Genomic DNA, 13,850 nt, shown 5'->3' on the forward strand with positions numbered 1-13,850 from the left:
GTGCACACTACCTCACCCAGCTATTTTTTTGTATTTTAGTAGAGACGGGGTTTCACCGTGTTGCCCAGTCTGGTCTTGAACTCCTGAGCTCAGGCAATCCACCCGCCTTGGCCTCCCAAAGTACTAGGATTACAGGCGCGAGCCACCGCACCCGGTGAGGCTAACAATTTTGCAAATCAGAAATGGTTGAATAACAGTAGTTTAATATGTTCCAACCTGATAATGTGAATAGCTCTAAATTTTTTTGCTTTGGGACAGACTATTAGAGGATCAAACAATAGTTGTTTATCTATGTATAAAGGTTTTACTAATGTTCTCTAGCATGTTTGAAATACATATAAATCATATACATGAAGCAAGACATAGGACTATAACTATGTCTCATTCAACATGTCTATCTCCCTTCAACTTTGACTATGTTTATAAGTAGTTATTTCTAATCCTGCATGCTATATTATGCTGAGCTAGGGAGCTAAAAAAAGGCCATATTCTCATGCCCAATTCCAGATATTCTGAAATCAGTAGATTAAGGGAAAGGCCTAGAGATGTATATTTTTACTTACAAGAAATTCTGATAATATCTTGTCTTACAAATATAATTTGTTAAGTTTGGAGGGCACTATAGGAACCATAGCCCATTCTAAACTAAATTTTATATATATAATTTATACATAAAATGAATCTATTTCATTGTCATTTTTACATGTCCATATCATCAGAACTGTGTTCCTTCTGTAATTTGCTAAAATTATGAATGAATAAATAAATAAATAAATAAATAAATAAATAAATAAAGAATCGAATATCTTGAAGTGTAATGCAATGGATAAGAAAAGTAAACAAAAATAAGACAAATTGATTTCAGTTCCCAACTCTGGCATTTATTTACTGTAAGATCACTGGAAGTCACTCAGCTTCTTGGACTTTAGTTAGTGCCTGCCTCATGGTAGGTATTTGATAAATGTTTGTTGAATTAAAAATGCATATATGAACTTCAATTTATTCATCTGCAAAATGATGTTTAAATATCAACTCTGATAATCTCTTAAATTTTTTGAAGATAAATGAAATACTTGGGAAAATTATCCATACAGTGCTGTTAGGTCTTATATTTATATAAGTGCATAAATGGTTGACTAAATAAAAGTAGAAGAGCAATATGATAAAGGTAGGAGCAACCATAATATGATTCCATGGTTCCATGATTCAGGGCTCATTCTCTTCATTCTTCTCTTGGGGAAGAGCAAATGCTACTTAGAGTGGTGGTTGTAGTAAGCAACAGACAGTATTTTAAAAGACCTTTGTAAATGTTTAAAAGTTTGCGATAGAAATCTATCTCCTAAATCATTTAAGCACTGTGAGACATATCTAAGAGATTTAAAATGCAAGTAATAGGAGAAAATTAACAAGGGGAGTTGTATCTTTGTATATTAAAAGGGTTCCTTGAGTCCCTGGCAAGACTAACAGGCAAAGTCCAATACTTGGACATACCTTAAGTTCCAAGTGCAAAAAAACAATTGTAACTTTTTAAGCAGGGAAAAGAAAATGAAAAAATTTGCTCTGAATGTGATTTTTCTTATACAGCAATGGAAATTAGAAGACAGTTGAATAACATCTACTATCAAGAGAAGAAGATTGTGATACAGTCAGGATATTCTTTATATTTATTGCTCAGGGAAAAGGCAGGCAATGTTAGATACACAAAGATTTAGAAAATATACCTTGCGTGTGTCCTATATGAGGAAAATACAGGAAAAAAGAAAAGGCAACTGAATGAGAACAGGGATCTCAAGAAAAGAATTATAAGAGGAAAAAAACGGAGATGGGTAAATGTGTGCGTGTTTATGTAAATGTAACAAAATATTATACATTTTGTTATATTTTATATACGTATTTGTATATGTGTACAAATATATACATCTATACAAATATATATATAGAATATAACAAAAACATAAAATACAGATTGTCATATTTCATGAAAGGCCGAAGTTCTGTTATTTGGAGTTTATAAGAAGCACACCTACAACAATATCAAAAAAAAGTTAAGATGAAAAACATAACAATAACAGTCAAATGCATGCAAAACAGAACCATTAATATACATAGTATTTCTATAACTTTTGAAGTGAGATATAACCAAAAATGGGAAAATTACTTGTATCTGTATTAGAAGTCACACTGGTACAATATAAAAACTCTCCTCTCCTTATTGCATGATTGCTAGAATTGGTGTTAAATTTCAAGAAAGAATAAAAGGTTAGAAACTATTTTGATACCTTTTGTGAGAGGCTTGAATGGCTTGTTTGAAGGCAGAATTATGGTTGATATTTTCACTTCTCTTGGAGGAGTAAAAAATTGGTACACTGAAAGAGCTCCCCCCATGACTTGAAAAGGAGCCTTGTTGATTTTCATTGTGTCCAAGAGAAGTTAAATCTTTGTAGAAATCTGTTTTCAAATCATCTTCTGCAGTTTCTACCTGGAGAAAAATCCATGCAAAATAAAATGTAATTTAGGAAATACTGGAGCTACTTGTGGATATCTAATGAAAAGATTTATTTATTTATGCACTCAGCCAACATTTATTGAGGACACATTTTGCTAGAGAACAAAGAATAGTGTTAGTTCCTGCACTGAGGAGTTAATAGTTTAGTTAGAGAGAGGGATAATCACAAACACTTAATATGGTAAGTACTGTGTGGCCAATGGAATCCCACAGGAAATATAAGACCCTGAGAGGCAATATCAGGAAACCCTCCCTCAAGGAAATGCCACCTAAGCTGCGACTTAGCAGGGTGATAAGCAGTGAGGGTTATTTTTATTATGCCTGTGATTTTGATGCAGTGTGCAATCTAACTAAGATACCTTTCAGTCCTGACAACTGGGCTTGTTCTTTATAACGAAGTCCCGCCTTGTTTCATACTTATTCAAGAGGTGAGTCTGACTTTAGGATCACAGTTTCTAAGGTTGGGTTTCCATTGCCTGCTACCAAAGCCCCCAGTGATGCTCAACTCTTGATTGACCTTCGTGTTAGTCATTACGCTGTTTACAACTACTCTAATCTCTTTCCGGGCACATAAAAAGCATGCATTTCCCTACTCTCTTTGGCCAATGAAATGTAAACATAAATGATATCTGTCACTTTAAGAGTTGATGGGCAATACGTCACGTTCCCTTTTTTTCTTTTTTGCAATTCATCATGGAAGGATGTGTCAAAGCAGAATCCCTTAAGTCTCTTCCTTTCTAAAGGACTATTGTGAGTAGAAAGTACAGTATGAGTGAAACTGTTTTAAGACACTGACATCTTAGTATTGATATTGCAGTGTAACCTCACTTACCCTGGTTGATAAAATGCTGGGTGTGGTGTCTGTATTCCATCATCTATCCTGTAGTTTTTCTAAGGTCTTCTAACTCCCTGCCCAGTTGCCTTCTCTTCCCTTCATGAGCCTCTTTAATCTTTGTGTACCAGCGAGCCCATTATTTCATCTATCTTCATAAGTTACAACACTACAAAAGAAGGGAAGTGAGATGCCTGCTATTTCTCCTCCTCTATTGTTTTCAGTAAGGTATAGCTTAGGTTTGCACAGCTGCCTGCTAAGGCATGCCTAAAGAATGAAGTTATACAGAGATCAGTTAAAAGAAAACCAATAGCTCGTGACCTTGACTCTAGTCATTCCCAAATTTTTGTTTGAAGAAATACTACTATGACCTTCTTCAGCCATATCACTATGACTTCAGCCATACCACTATGGCGTAGAGTTAAAGATTAGCTCAGGTAGCTTCCTAAGGTTGGACAAATCTTAGAGCTACATTGATAAGAAAATGAGTTTAATCTGCTGTAAAAGCATTTTCAGGCTGTATTTCCTCATGTAACTTGTTATCCAGGCTTGCGTTATCAAACTTTGTGGGTTAACCCGTTGATCTGTTAGTAAATGTTTAACAGCTAGCTCTCTGGGAAGGGGAAGAAAGCCCTGATTTACTATAACATTTGCTTTTTCCATTATGTATATATTACTACCATGGCTGAGGCTGATTTCAAGCTACCTATGTGATGTCCTGAATTCATACTTGGGAAGAGATGCACAGTAGCAAATTACAAAGTATTTTCAAAATACAGATCCAATAGATGTAAATAACCTCTAGAGCACGGATAATGGTAAAATGTAGCAAAATAATTGAAAAGTGATCAGTTTTTAGTAATTATAACCTTTGTTTTTAGTATGTTTACCTGTGAGATAATATATTTGATACTCAATAATGGCTGTGTTTTGACCAACAAATATATGAAAAAATGCTCATCATCAATAATCATCAGAGAAATGCAAATCAAAGCCACAATGAGATACCATCTCACACCAGTCAGGATGACTAGTATTAAAAAGTCAAAAAAACAACAGATGTTGGCCAGGCTGTGGAGAAAAGGAATGCAAATACACTGTTGGTGGGAATGTAAATTAGTTCAGCCACTGTGAAAAGCAGTTTGGATATTTTTCAAAGAACTTAAAACAGAACCACCATTTGACCCAGCAATCTCATCCCTGGGTACATATCCAAAAGAAAACAAATTGTTCTACCAAAAAGTCACATGCACTTGCATGTTTATTACAGTACTATTCGCAATAGCAAAGACAGAATTAACCGAGGTGCCAATCAGCAGTGGATTGGATAAAGATAATGTGGCACTATGTGCCATGGAATACTAGCAGCCATAAAAAAGAACAAAATCATGTCCTTTGCAGCAACACGAATACAGCTGGAGACCATTATCCTAAGCAAATTAACACAGGAACAGAAAAACAAATACTACATGTTTTCACTTACAAGTGAGAGCTAAACGTCGGGTACTCATGGACATAAAGATGGCAACAACAGACACTGGGGTCTACTAGAAGGGAGAGGGGCAAGAGTTGAAAACCTGTTGGGTCCTCTGCCCAGTACCTGGGTAAAGGTATCATTTGTACCCTCAACCTCAGCATCACACCATAAACCCAGGTGACAAACTTGCACATGTATTCCCTGAATCTAAAATGAAAGTTGAAAAAGAAAAAAAATGTCTATGTTTCATAATTGGATTCCAAAATTCCTGAAAATTTAACAGTTGACTCGTGAACTCAAAGAGCTGGCTCCAGCACATCCTTGTCTACCTTCATGGGGGATACATTTTAACTGATAGTTTATGAAGGTGCTCAGACTTTTAACCTACTGCGAGGAGTTTTAATGTCTTTCTTGATATACTATGTCTCATCTAACATAGGCCACCCTCGACTATAAGAGCCAGAAGGCAGGAGTTCTTATTTTTCTGTGCCATTTATTTGCTGTATAACTCTGAGAAAGTTAACTTCAATAAGCCTAAATTTTCTTTTTTTTTTCTTCTTTTTTTTTTTGAGACAGAATCTCATTCTTTCGCCCAGGGTGCAGTGCATTGGCACGATCTCAGCTCACTGCAGCCTCCACCTCCCAGGTTCAAGTAATTCTCATGCCTCAGCCTCCCGAATAGCTGGGACTACAGGTATGCACCACCACGCCCGGCTAAGTTTTGTATTTTTAGTAGAGATGGGGTTTCACCATGTTGCCCAGAGTGGTCTTGAACTCCTGACTTCAAGTGATCTGCCCCACCTTGGCCTCCCAAAGAGCTGGGATTACAAGCGTGAGCCACCACACCCGGCCGAGCCTAAATTTTCTGTTAGTAATGTGGATGTAAACAATTTGCTACCTTTCTGGGGAGGTTGTTATGGGGATCAAATAAAGCAATATACGAAAGTACTTTGAAGACTCTGAAGTATCAGAGAAATATGAAGTGTTATCTAAGCCTCAATTTGCTCCAATCTCATATACTTCCTTTAATTTGTTACTTGTAAAACTACATGAAACAGACGCTTGCTGAAAATGTAGGCAATATGCTTGTGTGAAATGATTGTATTTTGAAAGTAAACTTGTGGATTGGTTGTTTTGGCACTAGAAAGCAACTTTCATCAGAACAATATTACATATAAATGTTTAGGTTTTAGCTCTGTCTACAAAGCCTGTTCAATACAATGCATCTCAAGAGCAGTATTATCAGTCTTCCCAGAGGTATTCAAATTTGACAGTTAGTTCCCAAAGACATTCCCCACCTATTAGTATATATTAGATGGTTTTAAATTGAGTGAATCGAATTGGGAAATGCCTGTATTTATATGTATATAAAGGTCTTTTTAAAGGAAGGATTAAATGACTTTTTGCTGAACTTATATTACCCATAAAGTGGTTCTCAGAAATAATTACACCTTTTGAAATTCTCTCTAGCTTGTCAAATTTCTATGCATGAATGTCACCATTAAAACTGTGTATTTTCTGTTCTTATCACAATTTAAAAGAAGCAGATTACTCACTTTAGTGCAACGAGTATGGAGCACTTATGTGTAAAGCCTGGGTTACATTCTGAGAGTAGGTAGTATGCTGCTCATTATAATTTACTAAAAGAAACAAATAAACCAAACCAACTAATAAAATAGGAAGAAAAGTAAGCAGAACTGTCTCATTAGACTGATTCATCATGATTTTTCTTATGAACCTGGCACTTTAAAAAAAAAGTCTATATTTTGTGGTTATCTAAGAGAACTAACTAGGTTAGGAGAAAATCTGAAGAAATCAGACTGTTTATCTGTGTGGAGCTATTTTAGAGCTGAATACTCACTGGAGAAAGCATGGACTCAAAGCAGGAAAACCTGGTCTTGAACCTCAAATTCACTTCTTGCTAGCTGTTTGACTTCTGGAAAATTAGTTACCTTAGATTTTTCATCTGTAAATTCATGATAACACTGGCCTCACCGGGTGTGCATGGATAAAATACAAACACATAACAGGTGATTAAAATTGTTCACTATCTTTTCATTCTGTCCCTTCATTCATCACTAATTTTGCATGAGAAATTTAGCTTATAATCACTGACAGTGTTGGAGTTGCCACCATGCTAGACTGTCATACCTCAAAGCCAACATTTTCCAGATTGGCCGGAACACGGTATGGATTACTTGTCCTACTGCTTTTGACGGTTTTACATATTCCTCCAGTGAAAGAGTTATCAAGGACTTCTCCTCTGGGCTCTCCTGCCAGAAAATGAAACCTAGAAACAAAGTAATTTTCAGGAATTCAATAGATGTAGAGCAATCTTTAAAATTTATCTTAGCTACATGAAAGGAATTCCTCTTCTAAACATTTTTGACTGAAGACAAATGACTTGCAGGAACTCCACACACCCTCGCTTTTTTTCCCCTAGTCCATGGTGAGGCATGCAAGGGAGCTGGAAAGCCCAAACTCAGCTTTTCTGGCTCTATTAGGTTCTCCTATTCAACTTACTTAATTGTTCTTGGCTTTCAACATACAATAACAGCTGGATTTATACTTTTTTATGACTTACAATGCCAGTGCAAAGTTTGGAAGCAGATTATGAAATAAGTTATTATATAATAAATGCCATTCCGGGTCCACTTCTTTCTGAGTGGAATTCTAATAGAGCGCTCATAATAAAATAGTAACAGCAATATTTTAATGGAATTGTACTAATATTATAGTTTTGCTAATAACTGACTATAATGTTTAAAATATTTTTTGTTTAACAAATGCTTACATACTATTTACTATAAGCCAAGCAATAGTAAGTGCTTTAAAATATTAACTTAGTTAAGTGCTTTACTAAGTAACTTATATTTATTATAACCATGTGATGTAGATATAATTATTATACCTGTTTTACAAATGAGGACATTGAAGCACATAGAGATTAATTAGCTTAGCATAAATCAAGTATTTAAGAGATTATTTTGTTATAGATTAAAAAACTTCTCCAAGATGCTAATACTTTTCCAAATTCTAAGAGATATCAATATGTATTCTGTGAAAAAAGTAGTTTTTTTGTCAAACAGGTTGGTAATGCTATATTACATAGATTATAAAAATTGTTTTCTACAGGTGATGTCACAGACTTAAAAATATAAATTTTCAGTCTCCAAATACATTTGACCAAATAACCTTGTCTTTCACAGAACACATAGTATAGTTCTCCAGAATATTACTGGAAAATTCCATGTAGCAGAAGGAATAGCACCAATGACCTTCCTTTCTCATGACCCTTCAGTACAACCATCCTTTCTGATAGTTACAGGGGCTCAGGGGAACTCTAAACATCCTCAAGAACGTCATCTACCACTTACATGTCTGTTTCCCTTGTACTTCATAGCATTAACTCACAAGACAAAGTGTACCTGAAAGGCACCACTTTTACCAGAAGCTGAAATATTAAGTTTTGTAACTATCACAAAGATCCGAAAAGAAGACAAATAGATTCATCCATTTGTGAGGGAATCAAGAAGCAGTTCACTATGTGAGGCTTTTGTGATCTGCTATTTGACATTTGGATTTAAAGTAGAAAATTTGATCATTTACTCAGGTACTTCTAACCAATGGACACAATAGTTTATATCAAAGAGGAGCAAGGATCATTTGAAAAGTTGTAAAGTGATGTTAGAATACTGAAAAGAAAGTAAAGCTAACATAAATACTTGTAAATTCTCTACCAGTAAAATTGTGCTAATGTAAAAATACACACACACACACACACACACACACACACACACACACACACAGCTTTTAAGTTTCTGAAATGGTTTCTTCATTTGAAAATGGAGCTAATTGCTTTTTTATAGTAGTTGTGGAAATTAATAGTGATTAGCACAGGCCTGGTCTGCCCTATGAGAGGAAACAACACATACTAACTCTCCGAATTTTTCCATCAGGGAAAGTATATTTTAAAAAAGTAACTGCTTGCAGAAACAAAATCAACAAACAAAATCAAATGTATTTCCATACAAATAGCAATGAACAATCCAAAATACAATTAAAGAAACAATTCCATTTCTAATAGCTTCTCAAAGAATAAAATTCTCAGGTATTTATTTAACAAAAGAAGTCTAAGACTCGTATACTGAAAAGTATAAACAATGTTGAAAGATATTAAGTGAAATGTCAATGAATAGAAAGACATTCGATATTAATGGATTGGCAGAATTTCTATTGTTAAGATAGCTGTACTTCCCAAATTGATCTATAGATTCAAGACAATCATTATCAAACTCTCAGCTGCCTTTTTTTTTTGGTAAACATTCACAACCCAATTCTAAAATTCAAAAGATCCAGAACAGCCTAGACAATCTGGAGAAAGAAGGACAAAGTTCAAGGAATTACCTTCCTGATACACAATTTACTTCAATATTAGGGTAATCAAGACAGTGTGGTAGTACTGGCGTGAGGATAGATGGACATATAGACCAATGGAACAGAATTGCATCTGGAAATAAACCCATACATTTATGGTCAATTGATTTTCAACAAGGGTGCCAAGACAGTTCAATGAGGGAAAATAGTCCTAAATAAATGCTGCTGTAATGACCTAATAGTTATATTGCAAATGAGTGAAATTGGGCCCCTTTCTCACATAATGCGAAAAAAAAATTAATCAAAATACATAATAGAACCTAAATTTAAGAGCTAAAACTGTAGAACTTTTAGAAGACAATATAGGACCAAGTATCTGTGATCTCCGGTAAGGCAAATCCTTCTTAGATATGACATTAAAAGCACATTCAACAAAAGAAGAAATAAATATGTTGAACTTCACCAGAATTAAAAACGTTAGCACTTTAAAGGACACCAACAAAAAAGCGAAAATACAACTCATATAAGGGGAGAAAATATTTCCAAATCACATATCTAATGAGGAACTTACACCCAGAATATACAAAAAATGCTTGGAACTAAATAATAAAAAACAAATTACTCAATTAAACAATGAGCAACTAATTTGAGTATCTAAATATGTATTTCTTTAAAAAATATGAAAATGACTAATAAGCATATGAAAAAACACTTAATGTTATTACTCATTAGGAAATACAAATCAAAACTGCAATAAGATACCATTTCATAGCCATTAGAATAGCTTTAACCAAAAGATGAACAGAAACAGTTTTGATGAAGGTGTGGACAAGTTGATTTTCAATCATGTAACTGGGGGAAATGAAAAATGGTGCAGCCATTTTGGAAAATAGTTGGGAGTTCTTAAAAAATTAAACATATGATTACCATAAGACCCTGCAATTCCATTCCTAAGTGTATATGCGAGAGAATTGAAAATATATATCAACGCAAAAACTTGCGCATGAATGTTCATAGCAGTGTTACTTGTACTAGTCAAAGTAGGAACAAATCAAATGTTCATTAGCTGATGAATGAATCAACACAATGTGATAGAATGATACAATGGGTTGTTATTCTCTCATACAGTGGAATGAAGTATTAACATATGCTTTATATGGGTGATTTTAAAATTATGTTTTAAAATTGTCACATAATTGTACATATTTATGGGGTAGGTAGTGATGTTTAGATACATACAATGTATAGTAATAAAAGCAGGGTAATTCATCACCTCAAATATATAATTTGTTTGTTTTGGGAACATTCAAAATTCTCTCTTCCAGGTATTTGAAAATATGTACTAAATTATTAACTATAGTCACCCACAATGCTATAGAACACTAGAATTTATTCCTCTTATCTAGCTGTAATTTTATAGCTTGTAACCAGCATCTTCCCATCCTCCCCTTCCCCTACTCTTTCCAGTCTCTTGCAACCCTTATTCTACTCTACTTCTATGAGATGAACTTTTTAAGTTTCTACGTGTGAGTGAGAACATGTAGTATTTACGTTTTTGTTTCTGGCTTATTTCACTTAATATCTTCCAGGCTCATCCATGTTTCTCCAGCGACAAGGTTTCATTCTATTTTATGGTTGAATAGTATTCCATTTTGTATATGTACCATGTTTTCTTTATCCATTCATCTGTTGATGGACACTTAGACTGATTCCATATCTTGGTTACTGTGAACAGTGCTGCAAATAAACGCGGAAGTGCAGATACCTCTTCAGTATACCGATTTCCTTTGCTTTGGATGTATGCCCAGTAGTGGGATTGCTGGATCATATGACAGTGCTGTTTCTAGTTTTTTGAGGAATCTCCATACTAGTCTCCATAAGAGCTACATTAGTTTACAATCTCACCAACAGTGTATGAGTTTCCTTTTCTCCACATCCTTTCCAGCATTTGTTATTTTTTGTCTTTTTGATACCAGTCATTTCAACTGTGGTGAAATGATACCTCATTGTAGTTTTGATTTTTATTTCCCCGATGATTAGTGATGTTGAACATTTTAAAATATATTTGTTGGACATTTTTATGTCTCCTTTTGGTAAATGTCTTATTAAGTTCACTGGTGAACTTAATCCATTAAATTGGATTATTTATTTTTGCTGTTGAGTTGAGTTCCTTATATATCCTGGATATTAACTCCTTGTCAGATGAATAGTTGGCAAATACTTTTTTCCACTCTGTATGTTGTCTTTTCACTCTGTTATTGTTTCCTCTGCTGTACAAAAAGCTTTTTAGTTTGATATAATCCGATTTGTCTATTTTGCTTTGTTGCTTCTGCTTTTGAGGTCTTTTTCATAAAATGTTTTCTCACATCAACGTTCTAAGGGTTTTCCCTTATATTTTTCTCTAATAGTTCAATAGCTCTGGAATTTTACATGTAAATCTTTAATCTATTTGGAGTTGATTTTTGTACAGCGTGAGTGGTGGGGATCTAGTTTCATTCTTCTGCATATGGATATCTAGTTTTTCCAGCACCATTAATTAAAGAGATTCTTGTTTCCCCAGTGCATGGTCTTGGCACCTTTGTCAAAAATCAGTTGGTTGCAAATACATGACTTTGTTTCTGGGTTCTGTATTCGATTCCATTGGTCTATGTGTCTGTTTTTATGCCCATAGTATGCCGCTTGGGTTACCATAGCTTTGTAACATGTAACACATGTTACAAGTATATTTTGAAATGTGACAGTGTGATCCTTTGGCTTTTTTTTTTTTTTTTTAAACAAGGTCTCTGTGTGTTGCCCAGGCTGGAGTGGAGTGGCATGATCTCTGCTCACTGCAACCTCCACCTCCTGGGTTCAAGCGATTCTCTTGCCTCAGCCTCCCAAGTAGCTGGGACTACAGGCACCCGCCACCATGCCTGGGTAATTTTGTATTTTAGTAGAGATGGGGTTTCACCATGTTGGCCAGACTGGTCTTGAACTCCTGAACTTGTGATCCACCCACCTCGGCCTCCCAAAGTGCTGGGATTACAGGCATGAGCCAACACTCCTGGCCTGTTCTTTTTGCTCAAGATTGCTTTGGCTATTAAGGGTTTTTTGTGGTTCCATATGAATTTTAGAGCTTTGTTTCTTTTCTGTAAAACATGCCACTGGTATTTTAATAGGGATTACCTTGAACTTGTAATTTCCAAACTCATTCTTTGGACAGTTGAGTCACTTTAACATATTAATATTCCAGTCTATAAAAACAGGATGCCTTCCCATTTCTTTTGTGTCCTCTTCAAGTTCCTTCATCAGTGTTTTGCAGAGATCTTTCACCTCCTTGGTTAAATCTATTCCTAGGTATTTTTTTTTTTATAGCTATTATAGATTGCTTTCTTGATTTCTTTTCCCTCTAGCTCGTGGTAATATATAGAAATGCTACAGATTTTTGTATATTGATTTTGTATCCTGCAACTTTACTGAATTCATTTATCATTTCTAGGGCTTTTTTCTTTTTTGGTGGAATCTTTAGGATTCTCTCTATATAAGATGATGTCATCTACAAACAGGGACAATTTGACTTATTCCTTTCCAATTTGGATCCATTTGTTTCTTTTCCTTGCCTAATTGCTCCAGCTCAGACTTGCAGGACTATGCTGAATAACAGTGGTAAGAGCAGGTATCCTTGTCTTATTCCAGTCCTTGGAGGAAAAGTTTCCAACTTTTCTCTATCCAGTATGATGCTAGCTGTGGGCCTGCCATACGTGGCCTTTATTGTGTTAAATTTTTTTCTATTTCTAATTTTGAGAGTTTTATCATGAAAATATGTTGAATTTCATCAAATACTTTTCCCGCAACGATTGAGGTGATCAGATGTTTTTTTCTCTCTGTTGATGTGATGACATTATTGATTTGAATATTTTGAACCATCCTTGCATCCCTGGATTAAATGCTATTTAATCATAGTGGATATCTGAGATGTACTGTGGGGTTCTGTTTGCTACTATTTTATTGAAGATTTTTCATCAGGGATGTTGACCTGTAGTAGATTTGTTGTTGTTGTTGTTGCATCTTTATCTGGTTTTGGTATCAGGGTTATACTAGTGCTGTAGAACGAGTTTGGAAAAGTTCCCTTTCGATTTTTGGGGATATCTTCATAATAATTGGTATTAGTTCTTACAAAATTTGGTAGAATTCAGCAGTGAAACCATCCAGTCCTGGGCTTTTCTTTGTTGGGAGAATTTTTATTATTGATTTAATCTCATTATTCACAATTGGTCTGTTTTCTATTTCTTTTTGATTCAATCTTAGTAAGTTTTTTTTTGTATCCAGGAATTTATGTATTTCTTTTAGATTTTCAAATTTGTTGGCATATTGCTGTTTATAATAGTCTTCAATGATCCTTTGTATTTCTGTAGTACCAATTGTGAGTATATGGATGAATCTTAAAAACATTATGCTAAGTGCAAAAAGGCAGACACAGGCTGCATTTTGTATAATCCCATTTTTATGAAATGTCTAGAATACACAAATCTACATGAACAGAAAGTGAATTAGTGGTTTCCTAGGGTTAGGAGTCAGGTAGAAGGGGGAAAGAAATGAAGCTTGATATCTAATATGTACAAACGTTTTATTTTGGGTATGTTGAAAACATTCTAAAATTATATCATGGTGATGGTTAT

The 13,850-nt window shown here is 34.6% G+C and overlaps 1 protein-coding gene across 1 annotated transcript in view; it reads right to left on the reverse strand.

The window, feature by feature from the left end:
- The window catches only part of C6 (complement C6), a 66,292-nt gene that overhangs the window by 36,999 nt on the left and 15,443 nt on the right, over nt 1–13,850 (reverse strand). The window contains exons 6-7 of the mRNA XM_017896002.1: nt 6,967–7,105; nt 2,281–2,479 (exon numbers count right to left, since the gene is read on the reverse strand). Of these exons, the coding sequence (XP_017751491.1) occupies nt 2,281–2,479; nt 6,967–7,105 (338 nt within the window). The remainder of the gene's footprint in view (nt 1–2,280; nt 2,480–6,966; nt 7,106–13,850) is intronic.

The sequence above is a fragment of the Rhinopithecus bieti genome, unplaced genomic scaffold, assembly GCF_001698545.2.
Source record: "Rhinopithecus bieti isolate Rb0 unplaced genomic scaffold, ASM169854v2 scaffold_26977, whole genome shotgun sequence".
Taxonomy (NCBI): domain Eukaryota; kingdom Metazoa; phylum Chordata; class Mammalia; order Primates; family Cercopithecidae; genus Rhinopithecus; species Rhinopithecus bieti.